The sequence below is a fragment of the Prenolepis imparis genome, unplaced genomic scaffold, assembly GCF_030444845.1.
Source record: "Prenolepis imparis isolate NDT839.2.m4 unplaced genomic scaffold, iyPreImpa1.0 SCAF_10, whole genome shotgun sequence".
NCBI classification, from domain to species: Eukaryota; Metazoa; Arthropoda; class Insecta; order Hymenoptera; family Formicidae; genus Prenolepis; species Prenolepis imparis.
This window is the reverse complement of record NW_028141168.1, coordinates 6,519,608-6,546,286: the sequence shown is the minus strand read 5'-3', so window position 1 is coordinate 6,546,286 and position 26,679 is coordinate 6,519,608. Positions and strand designations below refer to the sequence as shown.

The 26,679-nt window shown below is 35.6% G+C and overlaps 4 protein-coding genes across 19 annotated transcripts in view; 3 read left to right on the top strand and 1 right to left on the bottom strand.

Annotated features, from left to right (window-relative positions):
* LOC145941912 (insulin-like peptide receptor) overlaps positions 1-10,949 on the top strand; it is an 82,265-nt gene extending 71,316 nt beyond the window's left edge. For all 9 annotated transcript variants that reach the window (XM_083048324.1, XM_083048326.1, XM_083048317.1 and 6 more), the window contains one exon: positions 15-10,949. In XM_083048324.1, coding sequence (XP_082904450.1) covers positions 15-3,071 — 3,057 coding nt within the window. In that variant the 3' untranslated portion in view covers positions 3,072-10,949. The remainder of the gene's footprint in view (positions 1-14) is intronic.
* LOC145941913 (uncharacterized) overlaps positions 1-26,366 on the bottom strand; it is a 246,211-nt gene extending 219,845 nt beyond the window's left edge. For all 3 annotated transcript variants that reach the window (XM_083048334.1, XM_083048327.1, XM_083048328.1), the window contains exon 1: positions 26,087-26,366. The gene's annotated coding sequence lies outside the window, so the exon portion shown is untranslated. The remainder of the gene's footprint in view (positions 1-26,086) is intronic.
* On the top strand, positions 15,705-23,609 carry LOC145941914 (PI-PLC X domain-containing protein 1). 6 transcript variants are annotated; one of them, XM_083048338.1, is made up of 8 exons: positions 15,705-15,987; positions 18,930-19,098; positions 19,629-19,873; positions 20,546-20,809; positions 21,192-21,400; positions 22,272-22,476; positions 22,836-23,106; positions 23,325-23,609. In XM_083048338.1, exons 3-8 carry the CDS (start codon positions 19,777-19,779, stop codon positions 23,563-23,565), a joined length of 1,287 nt encoding a protein of 428 aa, XP_082904464.1. In that variant the 5' UTR covers positions 15,705-15,987; positions 18,930-19,098; positions 19,629-19,776; the 3' UTR covers positions 23,566-23,609. The 6 variants fall into 6 exon arrangements, with proteins under 6 accessions (XP_082904464.1, XP_082904461.1, XP_082904462.1 ...); XM_083048335.1 differs by having other exon boundaries at positions 19,626-19,873; XM_083048336.1 differs by having other exon boundaries at positions 18,930-19,103.
* On the top strand, positions 23,754-26,482 carry LOC145941916 (chymotrypsin-like protease CTRL-1). The gene is made up of 7 exons (XM_083048343.1): positions 23,754-24,610; positions 24,684-24,886; positions 25,314-25,422; positions 25,568-25,749; positions 25,849-25,947; positions 26,045-26,217; positions 26,349-26,482. Exons 1-7 carry the CDS (start codon positions 24,423-24,425, stop codon positions 26,451-26,453), a joined length of 1,059 nt encoding a protein of 352 aa, XP_082904469.1. The 5' UTR covers positions 23,754-24,422; the 3' UTR covers positions 26,454-26,482.
* Positions 26,483-26,679: the final 197 nt, after the last annotated feature.

Here is a 26,679-nt window from a genome sequence, read left to right as displayed (position 1 = left end):
TGTTTGCATTTCAGGCAACAACCTGCCGGGTTTGTAAAGGCCAGTGCCGTAAAATTGGGAGCGGCGCTATCATACGTCACATTTCGGACGCTCAGAGTTTTCGCGGTATAACGGTGGTCAAGGGCGCCCTGGAATTTCAAATCAGAAACGGGAATCCGAATATAATGAACGAACTGGCGGACGCGTTTGGTCTGATCGAGGAGATAACCGAATACGTGAAGATCACGCATTCCTTCCCGATCACGTCGCTGGACTTCTTCAAGAAGCTCAAGGTGATCAAGGGCGAAATTCTGGACATCAATAACGCGAGCTTCGTGGTCCTGGACAATCCGAATCTCTCCTCGCTCTTTCCACCGTCGCAGAAGATCACGATAGAGAGAGGCAGACTGTTCTTCCATTACAATCCCAAGCTCTGTCTCTCCAAGATAGAGCAATTCGGTAGAACGGTGAACATCACCAATTTCACGGATCTCGAGGTACAACCGGAATCGAATGGCGACAAGGTGGCCTGCAACATCGTCAACATAAATATTACGGTGAAGAAGCGGGGCGCGGATCACGTGGTTCTGAACTGGGATAGCTACAAGCCGTTGGAAGGCCAGCAGCTGCTCAATTATCTGCTAAATTACATAGAGACCGAGAATGAGAACGTAATGTATGAGGCGAATGCCTGCGGTAATAACACATGGCAGATTGTGGACGTTGGTACTTCTAGCTGGAACTCGACCGTCTCGAAGCACATCATGAATTTGAAGCCGTACACCAAATACGCCGCGTACGTGAAGACATTCACCGCGAGGAACAAGAATTCCTTTATAAGTCCAGTGGGCCAGTCGGAGATTATCTTCTTTCGGACGAGGAGCGCGATACCCTCGGTGCCGACGAACGTGAGCACGACCGTAATAAGCGACAGCGAGATCCTCCTCAAGTGGGCCCCGCCGGCGTATCCGAACGGTCCCATAGGTTATTACATGATCTCCGGCACGATTCAACCGGACGACGAGGAACTGATCGCTTCCCGGGACTATTGCACCGACACCTTGGTCAGCGAGACCGAGAAGGAGGAGATACACGAGGTGACGATTAAGACGCCGCTTATCGCGAATCCCAATTCCTGCTGTTCCAAGGACGCGAGCGCGAAGCTCGCGACCTCCAAGCAGTTCGAGATATTCTGCCACGTGAATATGACCATCAGCTACCTGTCGCCCGGCTGGAAGGATTATTGCGTCTTCAATACCTACAATTCGCCAGATAGTAAGTTTTACGACCTGGCGAATAATCTGTCCTCCTCTACGCAAGAAGCAACGAATGTTGCTTCTACCACTGCGGGTAGCAACATCGCGATTAATCAGGTGAACGCCGAGGTGTTCACGTACAACGTCACCGCTAGAAATAATTCGTTTCACTTGAAGAAACTACGTCACTACTCTCTGTACACCATCACGATCGTCGCGTGCGGCGTGAAAGTGGACGGCGACACGGCGATGTGCTCGTCCATTCAGTACGCGAACGCCCGGACCAAGAGACGACCGAACGCCGATGACATTTCTAACGTGAAGGTCCACGTGTCCAACGACACGATCGTCGAGGTCATGTGGGAATCGGTTAAGGATCCGAATGCGTTCACCGTCTCCTATACCATCGAGTATACGAACTTGGACGTGAAAGATGCGAAGAGGAGCACCGAGTGCATCCCGTACACCGGTCACAAAGATAGGCACAACAATCATTACATCAGGAACCTCAGTCCGGGTAAATACAGTCTGCGAATGCGCTCCACGTCGCTGGCGGGTGACGGCACCTTCACCAACATGATCACCTTCTCCGTCGGTCTGTCGGACAACAATTATATCATGGTGGCGATAGTGATCGTATCCGCGCTACTCATCATCCTGCTCGTGATGATGCTCCTTCTCAGGAGTTACCTGAAGAAGCGGACGCAGGAGCGATTGATAGCCAGCGTGAATCCCGATTACATCGAGACCAAGTATATCGTCGACAGCTGGGAAGTACCTAGAGAAAACGTCGAGATTCTGGAAGAGTTGGGGTTGGGTAACTTCGGCATGGTGTATCGGGGCTACTTGGACGGCACCGTGCAGGTGGCCATCAAGACGATCGCCGAGAACGCGAATCCCCGGGAGAAGAACGAGTTTCTCAACGAGGCCTCGGTCATGAAGAACTTCGCGACATGGCACATCATCAAACTGCTGGGCGTAGTTTCCCAGGGTAATCCGCCGTTCGTTATCATGGAGCTCATGGAGAACGGCGATCTAAAGACGTATCTACGTAGGATACGCGACACCCAGCTGGTGCCGAACGCGTCCAGGATCATGAGAATGGCGGCGGAGATCGCGGACGGTATGGCCTATCTAGAATCGAAGAAGTTCGTTCATCGCGACCTGGCCGCGCGCAACTGCATGGTGTCCAAGGATCTCGTCTGCAAGATCGGCGACTTTGGCATGGCTAGGGACATTTACGACACCGATTACTACAAGATCGGCAAGAAGGGTCTGCTGCCGATACGCTGGATGGCGCCGGAGAATCTCTCGGACGGTGTCTTCACGTCCGACTCGGACGTCTGGTCGTTCGGCGTCGTTCTCTACGAGATCCTCACCCTCGCCGAGATACCGTATCAGGGTTTCTCGAACGAGGAGGTGCTGCACCACGTGTTGCGCAAGGGGGTGCTCCATGTACCTCGCAGCTGTCCCGAGACGGTACAGAAGATCATGGAGAAGTGCTTCAAGTGGCGGCCGAGCGAACGACCGACCTTCATGGAGATCATCTCCGAGCTGGAGTCGTTTCTGAATCAGGACTTTGGTGAAAAGTCCTTCTACCACTCGCCCGAGGGGATCGAGATACGTATGCAAGGCGACAAGAAGGTCTACCACAACCCCGCGGCGATTCGGTTCAACTGGGGTCACGAGACCGCCAGGTGGGTCAAGGACTTTGAGGACAATGTGACGCTGCTCGATCAGATGAAGGCGGGCACCAGTCGCGGCCGGATCTTCAAGAACGGTTTCCAGCACTTTGGTAATGTAACTAACTTCGAGGACGTTCCGCTTGATCGATGAGATTAGTCGAGTTATATAATATATATAAATTATATATATAATTATAAAAGCGAGAGAAAAATCTTTGCGCGCGCGCGAGAGAAAGATTGAAGCCCTCACACAAGAGATTCGCGGAAGAACCTGTAGATATTAATTGTACAAACAAATACTCAGGGCAATACGCGAGCGGTCCTGTTGACGAGACTGTTGGACGAGAAAAAAAAAAAGAATGTTACCAAGTCGCTCGTTCGGCAACAAGAGCTTCGTGTCCTTCTCTCGTTGCGGACCAAACGTAAATTAGATCTTGACTGGTGGATAGCAATGCAAGGAGGGAAAGATGGTGTTGTGTTCGTAATATTATTAATTGAAGCCATCAAATTTAGAGATATGTAGGCGCGTTGTAATATATTTCTACCTTTAATCTGAGCCTACTATTGAAAAAACTGCATCTTTGCAGATCCGTGTTTTTTTTTTCTCTTTTTAAAACACGTCCGAAAGCTCTAAGTCTCCCCTTCTGCCATGTATATCGACTGTTCATTCCTTTCAGAGTTATTTTTTTTTATATCCTTTGCGTATACAAGTCCTGAAGGAGCTATTCCCGACCGTTGTTTTAAGGATAATCACGGAATTCGCTCAACAAATTATTTTACTAGCATTTCTCTCTTATTATTACACAGTTGAAAAATTTGTGTTAAATTTAACAAATACGTCCCAAACAGGTCCACAGAAATGTTTGTGTTAATTTAACATAATATGTATATGGTGACACGAATACTGTTAACATTTTAACATAAAATAAATGCAAACTTCAAGTAAACTTAAAATAAATTTTGTGTAAAATTAACATAGTTTTAATGTAAAAATTAAAAACTAAAAAAATATATGTTAATTTTACATTTTATCATCCCCACTTATATATATTATAAAATAATTTATATATTATAAAATCAACTTTTTTTCCTGTAAATTTTAACAGATAAATCTTGTCACTAATAATACGGAACATATTTATTGTGTAAAATTAAAAATAGATACATATTGTGTTATTTTTACACTTTTTTCAGTTGTTTTAATAATTTAACATTAGAGTTTAATTAACACAACAGTGTTAAATTAATACATGAATGTGTTAAATATTTAACTAACACAAAAATTTTAACGGGAACCGTTTTTAACAAGAAAACACAAATTTTCCAACTGTGTAGGAGAATTTTATTCTTTCACTCTTTTGATACCGGATGATCAAGCATTTAGGATTTTCATTCCACTCTCGATTGTTGAATATATAAACATATATTCGATCATCGTGAAGAGAAATTTTGGATGAAAATGCACACAGAAATAAACACGATTAACACGCGTTAATTATTATCGATCTTGTCACGAGCTTATCATCATCACCATCATCATTATCATCACCATCATCGACATCATCATCATCATCCCAACACGAGCATCCCAATTCGAGACACAGGCGCGAAAGAATGATGATTTTACGCAAACCAGAGTTCCTTGTGTGTCCACGAGACGTTATAATCTCAAGGTTGTAAATAGTTACTCTAATTACGTACAGTTATTATCGTATATATAGTAAGTTAACAGAACTGGATGCAATATACATATATATATATATAGCCCCGTAATAATTAATTTATCGAGAGAGTTTAAGAGAGAAAAGAAAAAGACAAACTTTACCCCTCGCAAGTGTTGTAAATAAAGAGTTACACATAAAGTTTCTTCCTCGCAAAGGTGCGAGTACCTCGTAGATAATTATTGCAATAAGAGCGTGTCTACAATCTCTACGATTCGCAGTCTCTATAAAAAAGTTGTAGCGTAAATCCGTAAAAGGGGAGGGAAAGAAGAGATAGGGGAGGAAGGAAAGGGTTAATAATGAGCGGGTGTAAAAATCAGGGATGTCGGTCAAGTTTAAGTTTTTTCTGCACAACACGGAAATTTATATAGACCTCTCGGGAGAATAGAATGTTCTTTAGCCTGCAGATACGGAATTGGTGACGTAAACAATCAGTAGATAGTAAACTAGGTGATAGAAAGAAACGCAATACATTGAAATCACTAAGAGAAAGAAAGAGAGAGAGAGATATATAAAGAGACGGGTCCTATCAATATATATATTCTGCTCTATATTTTAGTTTTCTCTTTTTTTTTTTTGCAGAATTTCTTCTCTATTTTTCGTGAAAATACGAGAATTTATTACGCTATACGCCAAACATTTGTGTTTTCATTAGACGTATTTACTTGAATCTCTCTCGCCGTGGCTTCTCGAAACGGTTCGATAATCACTCTGAGCACAGATTAATTAAGACTGCGGAACGATTATGTACACGTGTGAAATACCTGATGACACACTCGGGAGATTCGCAAAACAAATTTCTCGCCCAAAACTAACACACTTTTCGACTGACATAGAACTGATATAATAATTAACACACGAGCATCTTTGTCGGCGAATTACATTCGTCTCTCTTCTGCGCTTTCACTTGAAAAAATTTTTAAAAAATTCGTGAAGTAGGATTATTTCAAAATCAAAAGATTTAATTCGGCAATTCGAAAAAAAAAACCTAAATTCAAGATAATTGTAGAAATATATCTGCGTGTACATATATATTCTACGTAAATTTGCAAACTGATCTCCCCTGTTTTCATTTATATAATTTTTTTACACGATTTCTTGCATTTTTAAATAGTATCGAATCTTTTACTCAAGGCAATCGAAAGAATAAACATTTCTAATAGTGTTAAGAGAAAGTTATTGCTATTAGTATTAAGAGAAATTGATTGAAATTAATATCTATAATTATATTGCGAGTATCTCTCTTTATCTTGATTGCGGAAGGGACGTGAAAACTTTCATTTTCTTTCTCCCCTTAATACAAATACATATACTCTGAGAATACCTTGGAAGAATTCATTTTAAAATTATGATAGGATCTATCTCCAATAGAGATTTCAGAGACAGGGAGAAAGATGGAGTGAAAGAGAGACAGCATGTGTATAAATAATAGAGAAATGCTTATGACGAAAGAAAGTATAATACCGAATTTTTTTATGATATATCGTATCCGTTGTCAGATGATTGTACAGTATAAAAGTTATCATCTTGTTGTCCCGCAAAGGAGCACAAGCCAATCTTCCGGTATTTAATAATAATGAAAAGGCGTTGTATGTTAGTAGTAAGAAAGAGAGAGAGAATGTGCATGTGTGTGTATGTATGTGAAAGAGAGAAAGAATACGCAATTTAGAAACTTTCAGATGTCGCTCATTGATCGATCAAGTTCAAAGACTCGTGTCTCGAAAAATTAGAAAAATTAATTTTTGAAAAATAAAAAGTATCGATATTGACGAAAGAAAACGACGTACGCATACATACACACATACAGAGATCAATTTGACATATTTTAATATGATAAAAATTCAAAGATTCGATTATTTCTCCATTTCGGATCGAAAATAATAATACTATACGATCGAGGTGAGTGTCGATCTTTGCTAAACGCGATTCAGCCATTCCCTCGTGTAAGGATAAAAAATTTTGTATCGCGAAAAAGAAGGGAAAAAAAGGAACTTGAAGAAAACTCTCGACATTGTGGGACGCGCGAACAAAGGATTCCCGGAGATTCGAGTTCCCCGCGAATAGGTTCTCTCCAACTGGTTTCCCACCCCCTTGGTCAGAGTAATAATGCGTCATATAGCGAGACTAAGTGCACAGTAGTAATTACTAATAACGACCGGCTTAATTGCGACGCGTACCGCAATGAAATGCAATTTAAACCGCTTTCCCGAGTAAGTAATAATCCCAATCTCTAAATTCCACATTACGGTTTCTGAATATCTAAGAGCGCCACGTTAATATATATATATATATATATATATATATATATATATATATATCAACTAAATCTCTCTTTGTACGGGGCGACAATCAGTGCGATTCGTATAGAAAGAGGTTTAATATAAATAGAGTTCCTTTAAATAATAAGAGATTTAACGCTACCATACGCAAATTAATAATGTCGGCGATCAACTGATTTCGTGAAATTCTGCAAAGCTGCAGAATTTGTTAAACGTGTGTGGCACTTTATGTCAAATTACGTGAAATTAATATATTTACTTACGCATTTTTTTTTTTAAACATTATCTCAAATTCGACGTTTGCATTTCTTGTTACATATGGCGAATTGATGGGAAATTATCATTTCTTGTTAAGAATACGCGTCATAATACGTATTTCAGGACCTAATTTTTATTTTTATCCAGCTCTTTCAGCGGTATTAAAAATATATAGATGTTTTTATGATGATAGTCAAATTTGAAGCTGTATAAAAGCCTCACAGTATTCTTTTTTGCAAAATTGCGTTCGTGATGGTATAAAGGTGAGATCATGAAATAGGAATAAACGTATCGTTTCTCTTATATAATTCGAAGCAACGTATAGCTTTGCTTGAGTATGTAAAAAAATAAAATTTATTCATATAAAAATAGAAAGTGTAATAAAAAGTATGACGATTCATCTCGCGTGTTTAGTATTTCGGACAAAATTAATTAAACGATTGAAACATTAGAGAGCGAAATCATGTAAGCATTTATGACGATTCGAATTATGTGTAGAGAAAAAAGCGTTGCTATTTACGCGCTCACCTTTGTATCTGTCACCGAGTACGCAAAAAAATTGAAAAAAAAAAAAGAAAAGAAAATATCACAACATTTATATATATAAATATATTTTTCAATTGTTGCAATTCGCATCTGGGAGAGAAATCTGCGACCGCGCGAGCGGTTTCATCCATATAGCAATACGATTAGAGAGCGCATTTTATTCTCGCTACGCTATAATATTTTACCATAACGAGAGGTAAGCTTAAATAAGGTCTAAAGACAAGTTTGTACAGTAACGTAACCAAAACCAGGTCTCGAGGCTCGATTAATCGATCGGATTCCGACCGATCAGCTGATGGACCATTTTTTAAATAAATCGGCGGTACGACGCGTTTAGATAATAATATATTAATAATAATTCATTATTCATGCAGCACGCATCTCTCGATGTAAGAGAGAATGATTTATATGCTATACGTGTACATGTCGAGCTGTCTTAAGTATATATCATTAATTTTGACATTAATGTCGCGTAACATTTATAATCCTGCCGTAGCGTCGCTATAAAAGTAATATATATATATATATATATATATATATATATATATATATATATACACATATATGTATATATTTAAGTATTTATTTTTTTCCTATTATATATATAATATATATACACATATATAGAGCTTATATTTTATAATTATATTGTAAGAGCTCGCTCTTAGGCTACGTAGAATATACAGCCTTTCCCTTCGAGATGGCAAAACGCGTCGTACTGCGTCGTACACAGTATCGACCGCTTTCTCCACGATACTCTCACTCTACGAAGGCGCACCATAATTATATCAGGGTCTTAGCAATAGGATATCATCGTGTTCCTGCCTTTTTTTCTCCCCGCGAAGAGAAAGAACGAGCGCGTCGCATCGCGAACAGCGAAAAAAAATGATGTTAGAGGAGTGCAAGTAATTTCGTTTTAATTTTTCTTTTTTTTTTTTTCGTCACCACTTTCTTTATCGATTCGATTCGAGATCGATTTCGTTCGAATTTCTCATCTATTTCTCCTCCCTTATCGAGCGGTAAAAGAAGATGCATCGAAATGTCATTTTCTTCGAACAGCAGGACATATATACTATAGAATTATCCGTCCTTCTTTCGAAATCCCTCGCGACGTGCGTGCAAACGTCAAATTACAACAGAATAATTGACCCACAGCTGTCTCGCATGCTAATAAGACGATCGCGACGAGGTTTCCATTTTCTTTCCACAGTCTTCTCTGAATGTGAGCGAAATTACTTGTACTACGTCTCTAATAAGTGCCGCACACGCGATCGTACAAAGTTTCTTTTTCGAGATCCTTCGTCGGGAGTTTTGCGCTTATTATACGTATATACCGAGGAAAAATCTGTTCATCGAGTATTCTCTTGTACTCGTTACTTTGACAGTCTCGAATGTGTAAGGAAACGCGAGTATCGGATCCCCCTATAAAGAAGGGAGGGTTTGATCAAAGCCGGAGTTCCTTTCCTGAATATAAAAAAAATGCATTTTCTCAGCAATTACATAATTGAGTATCACACAACTCATTTAATGCGTTTAAGAGCAATCCGGATTATTTTTATAAGACGTCCCTTGAGCGCAAACATTTAATCAGAGATTTATAAAGTCGTAAAGTCGCTGAATTTCTCGTTTAATCGCCGGTCAATCGATCGCGTTGAAAAATCCCGAAGGCCCTTGAATGAAAAGAAGTAGAAAAGAAAGCTCTAACGAGGGGGTATCGATATAATAGAGAGTCTCGAACGTATATGAATCATTTTATATGCCACGCAAGGCTGACGATTCAAGGATTCGCGTCGAGTCAGCATCTCTCGTCGTATTTTATTTTCTACAATCGTTTTCTTTTTTCTTCTCTTTTTTTTTCCATAAAGATCGCACCTAGTCAGTCTCGTAAAACGAGATTATTAATCGCATTATATGCAGCCTACTCTAACTTTTTATTTCATGATTATAATCACCCAAATCATGACGACAAACGACGTGAAATCAGTGAATCGAATAAGACAAGAAAAGGATGTCTCTATAAATCGGCAATTCAATAAAATAATAATGATGTGCTTTTGCGCTTACACGATAAATTTCGAAGATATAAAAAATTACTGCGTACAGATATTGTAGATAATTCAGAGAGAAAATTTAATGCAACCTTCTCGCTAATTCGAAAGGATACACATCTGCTCGAATATATAAGTTCAGTCATCGTTTATCGTCCGCACAATATGAGAATATATTCAATTGTTGTCCTCCTTGAGGCTTTTAGTCATTTTTTTTTTTTTTTTTTTTTTCACGCTTCGTTTCACCAAATAATATCAGCGACGTAAAATCGTTCTATTCGGGTTTAATAAAGCGAAATATATTTATTTATTCGAGCGCGGATGATTCGTTAATCACTGAAACCAAATAAGCGCAATCGGCAAAACCGTATCGTTGCTTCCTTTATCCTCTCTTGTATATGGGAATATGGTAATACAGGTATATAAATATAAAATACTCGGATTATTCAGTTGTTGTAATTGCAATTACGAAGTCGCTCAATGTAATATATATAATTACGAGAAAAATTATATAAGTCGCATTTATCTTTACATTAATAGAATGCTCGCGATTTTTCTTCTTCACTCTCACGTTTAATATCTCTCGCGCGGTTAACATTCGACTTTAAGAAAAAAATAGAGTAGTGACCTATATTTTTCTCTACGTCATAAAACTGTGTACATATAATGTTGGACGAATAGAGATAATGGATGATCTTTTTTTTTTAGACGCGAGTAAATATATAAATATAAATAAATACGCACGCGTATACCTATATTCTTTTTTTTTTCTTCTCTCATTCTAGTATAATATGCCTTAGAAGGCGGGGAATCGATTTTTGGCGGGTTTCCTCGTAATTTACGCGGATGTGTCGAGAGCACGATTGTAAGATATAGTAATTATACGAGAAATCGAAACGAAAGAGAAGCGAAAAGACTCTTTTCGCTTTTATTTCCGATTTCGATTATTTATTTTTTTTCGGTATAATAGAGTGCCGTGACTGTTTTGGACCTGGCATATAAGTCTGATCGGTTTTTTATCGGTCAATTTATGCCTGTCAATCTGGTAGCATTTCAGGGAAATCCTATAGTTAGTGGATCAATCGCGAGTTAATTTATTACGTATATCTCGATTACGAATGGTCCAATCACAACTAATATTTTTAATGATATAAACACACACACACACACACACACACACACACACACGTACATATATATATTATATTGCATTAACGTATGAAGCTACACCATATGAAGTATGACGTAAGCTTACGTGTAAGCACTTAATCTGTATAATTGCTGCGCGATGTTATCTTAATTTAAGTATAGCGCCCAGGGGAATTTCCCTCTGGGTAAGATGTAAAATTTAAGGTGTATTTATTAAAAAAACTTTTTTTTCACACACATCGTGTAGCTCCTACCTGAGTAAGCGTTATATTATCTGTCGCGCTTGTATAGCACTTCGATTTATTAGTTAATTAGCCGCGTATTTAATTAAGTACGTATAAGAGATTAAGTTTTAAACTCGGCGTTATTGATTATCGAGGCGAATTACGGAGCGAGTGACGCCGGTTCTTTTGATGAGTCTTAATTTACTTTGGAGAAGATGCAGAGCGCGAAAAAAAATGCCATGACACGCCATAAACGCGACGCAAGTCGCACGAATTATATACGTATATTTATGAAAGTTGACTAATTTATTCCTATAATATCGTGGCTTATATCGCATCCTTGTTAAAATAAAATATTTTAAAAAATATATTTTCGTCCAACGACATATATACATTAAGAAACAAATTATCGTTATTATATTCTTAAGATTTTCGGTAAATATGCTGTATATAAGGGATTTTTCACAATTTTCTAAAATGAAACTCGCATATTTTATGCGTATATATTTTTTTAAGAAACTGGCATTTTTCGATGATGTTGAAAAAAAATGTTTTCGGAACGGATTTTTTCTTTTTCTTTTTTTTATAATACTGTATATTTACCATCCTCACGCATTTTGACATGCTTCGATTTCGGAAGTAGTTGTTGTATGCATTTATATAACAGTGATAAAATATGAACAATTGAATAATGTTCCTGTCGTGAAGTAAGACACTGACTGAAATCAATTCTCTTTTACAATTTTAAACTGCCAATTCTCAGTTTTATCTCGCATTTAAGTATGTATGTCGTTGGTCCCTATGTCATATCGAACATATGTTTCTTGTCATGGCTGCCTGTAAAATTCTCAAATAGCAAAAATTTCGGTAAATATATCGCGCCTCAGGATTCAAATCGCTATAATTCCGATGAGTTCCCGCTATCGAATAGGATATTATGTACCTCGCTAATGCGACACGTAACTTTATACCACCGAATTACCATTAAATTGAGGGAAAGTGGATAAATACATATATAACATTAATTACAAAATTAATTCGATGGAGATTCTAAAAACTGCAAAAAAAGAGAAACACTACTAGTACAAAGTAGTTTTATCCAACATTTGATTGTAAATGTAACATTTTTTTTTTTCTATAAGCAAATCAACATTTATAAGGCACCATCATGATTTTGAATCCACTGTCCGTCAATTTTGAGACACGCTTTTTGAAAGTATCGCAAACAGAAATCACATCGGAATTAGTTCGGCCGCTATAGATTATCGCGGAAAATTATGGCGAACCGATCCTGGAAAATCAATTTCGGTTAATCACCGTTTCTAGTTGCAGTAGCGATTTGTACGACCACACATGCACCATGTACCTATTTACACGTGCATGAGAACTTCAATGGACTGATACTGAAGACTTTAGCTTTAAATTAATCGCCGCCCCTCCCCCCGCCATCGTGTTTTATTGATGGTTTTCCTTCTTTTTCTTTTTTCGCGCATCGATCAAATCACCCGCTCATGAATAAAACGCGCGAGGATATAACGACATCCCGATTGAATTGATATATACATAAATATCATATACATATATGCATAGAGTGAGTCTAACCTAAACACATCAAAACGATAATAAAAGAAGGATAATAAAATTTTATTACGCGGATGAAATATATAATGATAGTAATGGTGGTGCTTAAACTCTCTTAAGAAAAAGTAAGAAAAATTCAAATACAGAATTGTCATGAAAATTAGATCGTGCTATATATTAATATATATTTCCTAGGACACCCTGTAGAAGACTCACGATAAGCTCATGATATATACTTTCTCGCGATTTTCCTCAGATTAACTCTCTCTCTTCTTGTTACTTGCTAAGGAAGTTAAGCAAATTAAGTCTTAGACAAATAATCCACAATGTATACGTACGTAGGTTAATTTTACATATAATGTATAATATATAAGATAGTTTTTAAACAATTTCACGAGAGTTCAATGTTAGATAGGGTTAAACTTGCAAAATTCAAGGACGAAAGAGAGATATATATATATAATATATTAGTAGATCGCCTATTTGAATAAGATTATTTTTTGCTAATCGAATATATATAATATCTATAATGGACTTGATTCGTGGATTGAGATCTAGATGTAAGAAACTAATTTTACAATCGCTAAATATTAACTTTTCGCGATAAAAGAAAAAGAGCGCACTGAAATTATTAAAATATCTTAAAATAATGAATGTCATGTTCTGTTTTCTATAATATACTTTATATAATACTTTTTGCGTTGTAATACTTGTTTGGCGTCTAATTAGTGGTTTTTTTTTTACTGTCAAAGTAAGTATTTTGCTCTTATTCAACCATTTCTTTATATAATTAATTTTGTATAAAATTATCAACTTGTACGATCAAAAGAAAATTATTCAAAGCGTGCCAATGAAAAAAATTGCGGCGCGATTTCGAGATCGAGAAACGATTCGTATACATAAATGGTTGCGAATTGATTTACGAACCTGTCCGATTTCTCGATTAGTTTGAAATTTACGATGATTCCTTGTCTACATAAAGTATTGACAAAGAGTTACAACGTAAACAGAGACGGCAGTTTAAAAGGCAGTTTAAGTCTCGTAACACTTAGAGTGCTGAGTAACTTTCGTCCTTGTATTTTATCGCATAGATTATTTATTAAGATTTATATACGCGATTGTGTGTACATTATGTACTTTTTGATTTTCCTCTAATGTCCATACGGTTTATATATTATTCGGGATCTGATTCTTCAATTTTCTTCAATCGTCGATTATATCGACAACTGAATTTTTTCTTCCTTAAAAAAAATACTATTTAAATAAATAAACGATAGATTTTTCCTATTAAGATACGTCATCAGTAACACAAGACCGATTTGAAAGCCGCAAAATGGCGAGTTATATAAATAACGAAATAAAATATGAAATATAGAGTTTGTTAAAAAAATATATCACTACTATCTAACATTTTTCGATAAATACAGTATTGTGTAATTGCATCCTGAAGGCGGTTCTTCGTGGTTTTCCGGAATACACGTTATTAGTTGCGGAACATCAATTCTTATTCTTTCGCAAACAGTATAATAAAGAAAAACTGATTCGACAGAAGTGTAAAAAAAAAAGACTATTGGAGACACTCGATCATCGCAAAGGAAAGCCATAAAAATCATGTATGGCTTGCATTAAAAAAAATGAAATACATTTATTCCTGATCGAAAAGTAAATAAATAAAAAATAGGAAAAATCCTGCCATACCGTGTCTTCCACGAGAGAGACTATGAACATTATCTTAAAGTAGTTTAATGCGTTTACGTGTATCCATAAAATAATCCATAAGTTAAATTATTCATTAAACAAGTTTAAAAAGAAGGAAAAGTACATAAGAGAGACGTACTGATGATCGAAATATGTCGTTTCGCGTGTGTCAAGAAAAAATTTCATTCGGCGAATCACGATGAATCCATGCGCGCACGTGTAACTTATTACATTCTGTAACATATGCATACTACTTTTAGAGAGATTAAATTAAGATAATCGGAATAATACAGGCGAAGAAATTACGAGACGATGAGCTGAGAGGTGATGAGATTTACCGATCTCACTTGTACATTTATCCTTCTCGCGTATTAATCTTTATATATATATTATATATAGATATATCGGCACTCTCTCCGAATAAGAAAAAAAGGAAAAAAATAGCGATTTCTCTTTGTATCTCTCGTAGGGACACTTTTGCGTGACGCTCTAAGCGTGAAAACTCGCTACAAAAAAGGAGCGAGTTTTTGAACTTTAGGATAAAAGTTACGATTGTTCTGCGCAAACAAATCCGCGGGATTCCTCGCGATCTCGAGACATTGTAAACACAAATGTACATACTTACACTGCACTAATTTAGTATTGCCGCCTAAGTATTACAACTAGTCACATAAGCCAAAAGTTTGTTACTCTCGCAGAAGTTTTCTTTTTTTCAGTTTTGTAAAATAAAGGAAGATGAGAAAAAACCCGAAGAACGTTTACATATACATTTTCTTCTTATTTTCTCACATTCTTCCATTTTCCTTGCCAAGAAGAGACATCGTTCAAATAAAATATCGATATATTGTACTTTTCGAAAAGTGAAGGAATATTTTATATTATATATAATTGATTATATTTTTAATGATTTAATATGCTTGTCTGTTAATGACTTTGTCATCTTTTTTTTTTAGCATTAATCTTAAATAATATTTTTACACGAAAAATTATAACAATTGAAAATTGAAATTTTATATAATATAAAAGGAGAGAATAATTATTTTTTATATTTTTTATCAAAGAGAAATCATAGCGAAATTCTTTAGTCATTCATTGAGTAATTCTATTAATGTCATTCTATTATAAATTTGCACTGCATAAAATTTATATTGTATATATTGTATTTTTCTCTATTGTTTCAGTAGCTGAAAAGTATTCGCAACATCCTGCAATACGTTTTTTTTTTTTTTTTTCTGGCATAGTATTTAATCACCGACCATGATCACGATAGCGGAAATGAATAACGCTCTGTATACATGTTTCTTTTACGTAAGCGCGATACACAAGCCAAGTTAACGTTCGTATATGCTGCTATATACGCCCTCGTTTCCGCTTTCATTTTCGACGCGCACGTTCTCTCATCGGAGAAACGTAACACAGTCGTTGATAAAAGAGTCGGGATTATTCTCTCCACGTGGACGACTACAATGTACGCATGAAAAAAAAAAAAAAAGAAAAATATTCCCGTAACGCGAAGATTGCCTGTGTTTCTTCATCCCAACTTCAAACGTCGAAGCCAATCAGGTACGTAACAAAGATATTTTTTTCTCATCATATTTCCGCGTGATTAACTTTATTATAAAAATTCTCTTGATTTTTCTCTCTTTTTCTTTCTTTCTATCGCGATATTTAAATGTACATCTTCTCGTAAATTAGACGTTTAATATACGTTTGTGCATAATTCACAAAGTACAGGACGTGCAAATATTCCTGTGTATTCTCATTAGCATTAAACTTACGTGCTAAGATCTATTTAACACTTCTTGCTTAATGGTTCTTGCATACCGGCGATTTACTCGGTGAAAAAATACTCGTAATTTTTAACGTGTTAACTGCGAACCGTTATTGCATCTCGTGAGTCACACATTAACACCGAATAACAATTACTATTCTTACGCTTTGTACATTTTTAATTTTTACTTGACAAAAATATATGTATAAATAGATCTTGTCACGCAAAGTTTACTGCTAATGAGAATACAAGAATATTTTCGTGTCTATACTGTTGTATATTATTTGTATATTATATGCATAGATTTCAAATAGATTATTTTAAAGACAAAAATTATATAATTCTCTTTTTTCACACATTTTTCTTCTTTTGATAAAAAATATTTAAAATTACAATTATCAAAATTATATTACGAAGATTTATTCGTGATTTAATTTTGATAATAGTAATTTAAATTTCCCTAAAGAAAAAAATATATAAAAAAGAGAATTATATAATTTTCTTCTTTTTGTTTAGAAATTTATTATATAATTTTAACTTGAAGAGGCTCTACACATTAAATCCATGTTGATCTTACTTTCGCAACATGACTCAACTATTTTCGAGCTTTATTAATAAGAGGTACGAGTGACATACGAACGTTATAGAAAGTAGAACGACATAAGATTGCAAGCACATATATATAGACAGCAACTATTCGACGTCTTTCTTTCTCCCTTTTCTCGTTTCTTTCTCTCTATTGTTATTTTCCTTTTTTTTTCTTTTTTTTTTGCATCCATTTTTTTCTCCTTTCCCTCTTCCTTTCGTGATCTAATAATTTCCCCTTTTGACTGGAGAGAAGTCCTTTGATATCGGCGCTCGTCCCCGATGGGGGCTGTTAGCGGCCTTTAATTATATTCCACCGCGCTATACAATATTCACCATCCCTGGTATGTTGCGCTACTTCTGGGAAAAAGAATGTATTCTCGTTGAGAAAGAGATATTCGTGCTCTCTGAGTGAGAGACAAGACTTCGGTGACTTCGACCGAAGGGAGAGGAGGCTCCTTTGCTCCGAAGCTTCGCGTGATCATCCAAATTATCCGCATAGTTTCACGCATCTGCGTGAGGGTCGGTCTTTTTCTTCTTTTATTTTTATTTATTTTTTTTTTTTCGTGCACGCGTGTCTGTCGACGATTATGTATCACGGAAATACAATATGTTCCGCCGAGAGCAGATAGAAACGAAAATGATCGAAGATGATTCGGACCCTTGGAGAGGAGCCAGCCATGTCCCGACCTTGTAATATAAATCTTCGATAAGAAATCTTTTATCTTCTCTGCCGCGCGTGATCTGAACTTGTTGTTGGATCAGCATCGGAGAAATATTGTCGGGACGCGCTACATATGTAATTTTCTTTCTCCCCTTTCATACTTCGCCCCCCACTCGTGATTCAATGATCTCGATCGACATCAATTTAAGTGTTACATTCTATGTAAGCAGATTCTCTCACGATTGTAAAATAATTGGGACAGTGTCCTGGAATTTCTTCTTTCATAATTTCTGTTTTTTTTTTCGACATACTTAAAAGAAATATTCTTTAAATACTTCGTTCGATTATTTTTTTTTAATTGATCGCCTTAATTAAATATTAGATAAAATTATAAGATTCGAGGAGAGAAAGAATCTTTCTCATCTTTTTTCTTTAGATACACCGATTTTTGCTTTTTTGACACACTTGAAAGAAAATTCTTTAAATACTTCGTTCGATTATTTTTTTTTAACTGATCGCCTTAATTAAATATTAGATAAAATTATAAGATTCGAGGAGAGAAAGAATCTTTCTCATCTTTTTTCTTTAGATACACCGATTTCTGCTTTTTTGACACACTTGAAAGAAAATTCTTTAAATACTTCGTTCGATTATTTTTTTTTAACTGATCGCCTTAATTAAATATTAGATAAAATTATAAGATTCGAGGAGAGAAAGAATCTTTCTCATCTTTTTTCTTTAGATACACCGATTTCTGCTTTTTTGACACACTTGAAAGAAAATTCTTTAAATACTTCGTTCGATTATTTTTTTTTAACTGATCGCCTTAATTAAATATTAGATAAAATTATAAGATTCGAGGAGAGAAAGAATCTTTCTCATCTTTTTTCTTTAGATACACCGATTTCTGCTTTTTTGACACACTTGAAAGAAAATTCTTTAAATACTTCGTTCGATTATTTTTTTTTAACTGATCGCCTTAATTAAATATTAGATAAAATTATAAGATTCGAGGAGAGAAAGAATCTTTCTCATCTTTTTTCTTTAGATACACCGATTTCTGCTTTTTTGACACACTTGAAAGAAAATTCTTTAAATACTTCGTTCGATTATTTTTTTTTAACTGATCGCCTTAATTAAATATTAGATAAAATTATAAGATTCGAGGAGAGAAAGAATCTTTCTCATCTTTTTTCTTTAGATACACCGATTTCTGCTTTTTTGACACACTTGAAAGAAAATTCTTTAAATACTTCGTTTGATTATTTTTTTTTAACTGATCGCCTTAATTAAATAGATAAAATTATAAAGTTCGAGGAGAGAAAGAATCTTCCTCATTTTTATTCGTTCTTTAATAAAGATAATGAAGATTGCGCAGTTTCATAATTTTTTTGTAACTAGAGAGCGAAAGATAAGATAATCGTCATTATTAAGAGATATACGAAGCGGGATAAAATTATGCGAATGTTTTTTTGCTTAGAGCAGTTATCTCTCGAATCTGTCGTCATCGCACTGTTCTTGAACTTGCACGACTTGACTTGATCACGACGTACGACGATCAGTCACGATTTATCAACGGAGAGAGGTACGAGTGCGCCGAACCGTGAGAAGAATCGAAGACCATTCAGTCGATCGATCATCGTGTCATAATATTGTAACGCAAGTTTTGTCGGATACTTTTATCCGAAATTATTACATAACTGATTATTGTATAAGTGATAAAAATATTATGTTACGAGATACGTCCCGTAACTTTGCGACTTGGAATAATTGTTTGGAGCAATTTTACTTGTGCAAATATCTTCGTCGAATAGTACAAGCTTGAAAATTATTACTAATGTAATTAATTGTCGATTTTCCAACGCGATAAATATTTAATAATAAAATTTATATATTAAAAACAACTGAATTTTTCAATAAGATAAAGTGGGTTGAATGTTATTTGTGTACAAAACAAAGTATTTTGATAAATTCATCAGAAAAGACAGAGAAAGATAGAATTTTTAATTGAAAATATGAAAATATAAAATGTCATAAATATTGATAAATGTTGCTTCATCCAAAAGACAGAAGCACGTACGAGATTGTTAACTCTTACGAGCGCGATAATTATTTTAAACCCGAGAATTGCGCGAGAGAAAACGCTGGACCAAAGTTGAAGGCCGACATCTTTTTTTCCAGTAGTAATATTATAGTACTGAACAAGCCTTCGTGGTAAAGAGAATTGAAACGACTGTGGAGGCACAAAGAGGAATGTCGACGTCCCGACGACGAAGAGGCGGATAGAGATTTTACTTACTAACGAGATTTCCTGCATAACTCGCGAACGAAAATGAGGCCATTCGCAATCGTTCCCGCCCTTCTATCCTGGTTAACGATCGTCGATTGCGTTTCGACCGGAGGATTCTGCGATCCGGAAACTGGGAACGGTGAGTAATATATAAAATCACGGATGAATAATACCATGTCTCAATCCACTGAATGTTGAATCACCGCTTCTTTGTATTAATACACGGAAAGAAAAAATATAGTTATCGTAGCTAAATTTTAGGTATCCTTATATTACATGATTATATGAATCTCGAGCAAGGAATCATAAGGAAAATATTTCTTTGAATGTTGACAGATGTGACATCGAATTTACTGATTCACGGAAAAAATATTAGCTCCCATAGCTAAATTTTAGGTGTCCCTAATATTTTTAATTAATAGAGAATTATGGTTAAAAATAGTTTATATTATAATTAAAAATTATTCAAATTATAGTTAATATATAAAGTTAAATTATTATAATTTATAATTTAACCCCGTTAAATTATAGCTAAAAATATTATTACCATAATTAAAATTCAGACACCTAAAAATTAGCTATGATGGCTAATTTTTTATTTTTTCGTGTATTAAATTCGATGTCATTATCTGTCACTTGATTTAAGAAAACATTTTCTTTACCCAAGATTTGCATAATCATGTAAACGTACACGTCTTAATTTTGCAAAGCAAAATAATTCGCTTAAATCGTGGACGAGGATTATTGACACATAAAACGGGGCCACTTCGAGCAAATATTTTGTTTACACTCGCTACTTCCGCTTTTTCAGATTTCCAGCGCGCACACGTCGGCCTGATTATCTCGCCCATAATGTCCATGAAAATGATACGGGAGATCGAGATTTATTGGAACCACGTCAAGTATCGACCGGGCGACACGATAGCTCTTTACGACAGCTATCCGAGCGAACCCACGAACGACCTCGAGCCAATTTATACCCTGATACCAAACGCGCCGAGTGGTATCAAGAGGACCGGATTGCAGGCGGCATTCGTTCCCATCTCGAATCTCACGTTCGTTCAACAATGTCTACGTACGTAAGCGATTACATAATTTTACGAAATAGATTACTGATCGAGCGATACTCTATCTCGCGTAAAAACTGCACGGGGGGAAGAAGCTCTTTCGCTAATCTCTTCCTTTTATCTGACGATATAATGTTTTCTATATGTTTGTGTTCAATTATTAGACGATTCTCTATTGTTTTCTTTTTTTATTTTATTTTTTTTGTCGGGGTACACCGAGAAAATTGTCTCACAATTCCATGATTTTCAGAGTAAATTCTAAAAGAAAATTCTCTCTGTGTACAGTACCAAGATTGTTACCTGTCTTGATTAGCTATCCTTCTCTCTCTGGCGAGAGACTCTTTTTAAGAGGACATATCTAAGCTATTTGTTCGTACCTCGCTTTATTAGAGTACCGTGTCGCCTGGCTAAGAAATGGGACAATAAGACAGACGAATTGTCTGCAAACGCAGCCTCACTGGATGGCGCAGAGGAGGGATATCCTAGGATCACTGCCGATGAGCAGGGTGTTTTTGCCAGGAACACACGATTCTGCATCGTACGCGATACACGAGCGGGCGAACTCTGAGAATATCGTCGAGAGATTCGTAATAACCCAGGTAAATTGCTTGGAGAATTGTGAATTTTTTTTTAGATAAATCTGCAAGAAATCTTATTACAATTGCACCGAGAGAGAAAATAATTAAAATACAAAATATATCTCTATCATTAATTTTTCGTGGTAAATTATAATGATTTAAAGCAAATTTTCCCTCAATTTAAATCCAAAAATACCCGTGATTTCGAATAACAATGATAAATTAATCGAATTGATAAATTTCGTCAGAAAGAGGCAAGAATTATATAACTAACAAATTATTATTTATGACTTTGTGGTATAACAATACGCGAAGGTTGAAATCTTTTGAAAATTTAACAATATATATAAAAGTCGAGTTTATCGAAACTGTTTCCCTAAATGTGAAATTTTATCCGAATAATTAGCGAAAAGTTCTGAACATTATTAGTTTACACAGTAAGGCTCCTGTTTCCTCATTGCATATCGAATTATAAAGCGAGAAATTACGTGAACTCTTTTCTTTTTGCGCGATAGGAAAATAAATTAGTTATTTCATGTATCATCATTCGCGATATAAAACGTCTTTTTTCAATTATTTTATATTAATGAATGCTTTTATTTAGTGAATCCTACATTAGTGAAGTTATAATTCAATTTACGTATATTTCACATTTCAGCGAAAATTGACGATATATTTAATTAGTTTCAGATATATTTAATTATTAAATGCGCGAGTGATGGGAAAACTAATTTATTTCTCGTACGAAGCTTAAAAAAAATGTCACCTAATTTCTCGCTTCTGCTGTCGTAATTCAGTATGGCCGAGGATCTAGGAAACACATTGAAATCAGAAATAAAAATTAAATATGGAATAACCGTTGCTGGTAATCGTTAGGATAATTAAACTGCAGGATGTGGACGTGCTCGCGCAATTGATCTACGGGGTTCGATATCTGGACATCAGAGTGGGACATTATCCTAACACGAATTCGATATGGTGGGCCAATCATGGAGTATTCAAATCTGTTCCTATGCAAAACGTCGTGAACCAGGTGAAAGCCTTCCTCGACAATACAAACGAGATCGTGATATTCGACGTTCAGGAATTTCCCGTTGGTAATAATCCCTTAAATCGCTCGATATATTTTTATGATTAAAAAAATATAAATAATCATATATATATAATAAAATTGTAACTAACATTTATTATATAATTATTCTATTTTATTAATATATTTCAATATCTTTCTAATTATTTATCTTTATTAATATCTTTCTAATTTATGAATATTAATATTTTTTTTATTAATATTTATTATATAATTATTATAAAGTAGATATATAATATTTATTTTATACTGTTTTCCAGTAATAATGAGTTACAATATAATAATAAGATATATAATTAATTCTCTATCGTTTTCTTTCTCGTAATAACATAAGACTTTTTTATTTAATTGCATACTTGTTACTAGGTTTTGGGAAAAATCTGGGAGTGCATCACGATTTCGTCGGATTTCTCGAGGAACAATTCGCCGGATATTACTTGCCGAAGAGCTACGGATGGACCAGCACGCTAAATACAATCTGGTCGTCTGGGAAAAGACTTATAATCGGTTACGACGAGAAACGAGTCGTCAGCCGCTACGAGAGCGTCTGGCCCTGCGTGACACATCAATGGGGAAATGTCAGAAACATCGAAGACTTGTTCAATTATCTGAATCGTATCGAAACGGAGAGTCTCGGGTGTGTAAAGTTCGTGCAAAGCTGATGCTGTGCCAAGAATTATAAACCCTATATATATATACTCGATATTACTTTTGATCATGTCTACATCACTTGACAAGTATCTTTGTTAATTATACATATATCTATTTTATATTTAAATTTTATATATTTATATATAAAATATTATAATTGAATATATGTATATATCTTTGTTAATCGCGTTTCTCTAATTTCAGACATCCCAGAGCGATACCGAGATCAGCGATGGCCGAATTGACGCCCAACACGTGGGACGTGATTTTAAATCGACTTGGAAGCATCCGTCAAATGGCAGAGAAAATTAACATCAATGTTACTAATTGGTATAACAGTAAATGGCAACACACGGCAAATATCGTCGCCGTCGACTTCGTCCGATCGTCTGGCATCATCGAAACTGCGATCGAGTGGAACGAGAGACGAAATTCGCATTGTTAAGATTTCGCGTAAAAGTCGAAGAAAAAAAAAAAAAAAAAACACAAACCAAAGTTCGTCAATACACTCAAATAATTAATTCGTAGTATGCCGAACACAGCGAAAGAGATTTTATTCTAGTACTTAATAATTTATTGTCTTGACTTCCACACAATTCCTTTCGTGTAGTTACGTTGTACGAATATACAATCAATTTTATACGCACAAGAAGTGGATGATTCACGCAATCAGACAATGTCTAATTGAAAGAATATAAATATCTCGTAAAATATATTTCATAGAAATATAATATATATGAGCGACAATATGCTGTTGACATCTAATTCTTCTTTTAATTAGAGTTAATCAACTTGTATCGTAAAAATCCGATTTATATCAACCTCCTGTTATCTTCTTAAGAAATCTAAATAAAGTCATAACGGCAACCCGCGCACATTAATCGCGTAATACGTGTACGTTTTTGCGTGATAATCGCAGTTCCGCCGGATATGCGAATAATGCTCTAGTCAAGGTAAACGAGAGAGAAACGAACGAAATTATCTGTCGCGCACAAAAGCGCGCGATGCAACGAAATCAGTTCATCATCCGGTACAGATGATGTTGGTTGCGAAATCGAAAAAAATCTGTGCATCAGTGTCTTGCGTTATCCGTCGTGGACGGAAAGAACAACGAATTTAAAGAGCAAGAAACTTCCTCTAGAAGGAAACATTTTTTTTATAAAGTTAATCAGCGCTTATTCCTTCTATGAGAAAAAAAATTTTCTTTTTTAACATCGACGCCTTTTTATTACATACGAAAGTAGAGAATTTTAATTGTTATATACCTAAGGTGACCATCTACTTATATTGATATTTAGAAAAATGTGCTGCCTATTGCTGCTGCTTTTACTGCCAATAGTAACTTCGAAACCGTGCGAGTATTCCGAGAATCAATATTTTATGTGCCAAAATAATTCTCTCTCCTGTCCCGGCGATCAGAAATGCACATTCATCGAACACTGCTCGGCGGTTGTATCCCTAATGGAACGACAGGAGCTGTCCGCCCACAGGTAACGTGATACTGAATCGTATTTCGGTGTATTTGGCGAACCTACATACGTAGATTTTTTTTCGGATATACAGATTACGGCAAGCTGTATGCGGATACGATCGAACGCGCCTGAAAATCTGCTGTAGCGTGGATAATTATTTAACAAGACCTATATATACGAGTCAGAATGATGTACTTCCGACGCAATTAAGCTCTCAGTGCGGGGAAAGTCTTATTCGAAATAACGTGGACGGCTTAGGATCGTATCCCTTCGTCGCGAGGATCGGTTTTGCAAGCAAGTATATTTTGCGCGATACGTAAGATATTTCCCCAGGTAGCAAGCGTACGTCATTAGACATCAAAACGACGTCATTTTGATGTTTAATGACGTCAGTGTGCTACTTGGGCCAGAATCGGCTAATTTCTTTCTTCCTTTTCTACGAATCTTTACGTTGAGAGAGAGATTAAGATGTATTGCGTCACATAACGTCGTTGATAACTTTCCGAAGAGTTAAACTCTACTTCAAGTTCCTCAACAAAGTTGTGCGGCTTCATTGTTAGTGACATTTATGTATACGATGTAAATTATATTCAAATTTAAATCTATTGGAAGAATTTTAGATCTATTTGATCAATTCTCAGAGAGATCAATTAGCTATATTCCTTTTTTTGTTATATAAGACATGCGCTTTGAGACTTGTTAGCAGGAATTCGTTTTTCAGATACATTAACGAGTGAGATTAAATACTCGTGCAGTGGCGTGATTGTTAATGAGCGTACAGTATTAACTACAGCTACATGCGCACTCGCGAAATCGGACAAATACAAGTTGTATGTATATATATGTATATGTAGCAGTCGAAAATATATAGTATAACGAAAGATCGTTGCTAAGATTTTCGATTTTTGTGATAATTAAGCCTGAAATCGTAGCATGCAATAATTATATATATATGGTTCTCGTATTCGTATTTAGATGCTCTGTGCTTATTGGTGAATATAATACAGAGTCGAATCCAGATTGCAATAAATTATTTTGCGGACACAATACCAGTAGCCACGATATATCATATGTCATCAAACATCCGGGCTATGACGCAACAAGTTTTTCCAGTAACGTTGCCTTACTTCGTTTGAAGAAGGCTATCAATTTTACAGGTATGTACAATTCTTAGATATACATGTGTGGGATGACAATGTTTTCGACAATCAGGTTTTAAATATGGAATGCATATTATGATATCTGGTCTTCTTCAGCCACAGCGCAACCAATCTGCTTTATACCAGAAGACAGATACGTCAGCTTGGAAAGTACATGCACCATTGTCGGCTGGGGAAAATTGTCCGGTCAAAAAGGTATTATATATAATTAATTGAACAAACTATTGTAAAAGCATAAACTGTAAGCAGTGTTTATGTGTGATGTTCAAATGCGATAAACCCTGTGATCCAGCACAACCACCGACGCAACAGTCATTACAGCTAAAACTCGTACCTAAGCAGCAATGCTCGGATTATTCAAGCCAAGGTCTGTCTGTTGAATTGTGCGCCAAAGGAAACTGTGAACCTTGTTCAGGTTACAGCGGAAGTCCTCTATTATATAGATATGCGGACTCATATTTCCTGGTATGTTATACAAACATAGACATATATATATACATATATATATGTAATGTTTGTATACATATATATATATATGTATATATATACTACAGATGTAGTTCACATGTTTATATATATATGTATTTTTTCATCAGGTCGGAATCCTATCATATGGGTCTAGTTGTGACTCGAGCACCATTTTTCCATCTGTGTTCATAAATGTACAGAGATACACGAGATGGATCTTAGAGAATTCTTAAGATTGCAAACGCAATCATCTCAAAATGGCTCTTAAGAACACGAATTGGTATTGCATTTTTACGAGTTTTATTTTTTTTTGTTTTTGCAAATATATATATAAAATATTATTTATGTTTAAATATATTCAAATATTTGCCGCGCGTCATTTCCTTAGCCTCTTCTAGACCCAGCTGATAAGCTAAATCGTGCAGTTTTTTCACTTCCGAGATAAGCCCGGTCATTGTT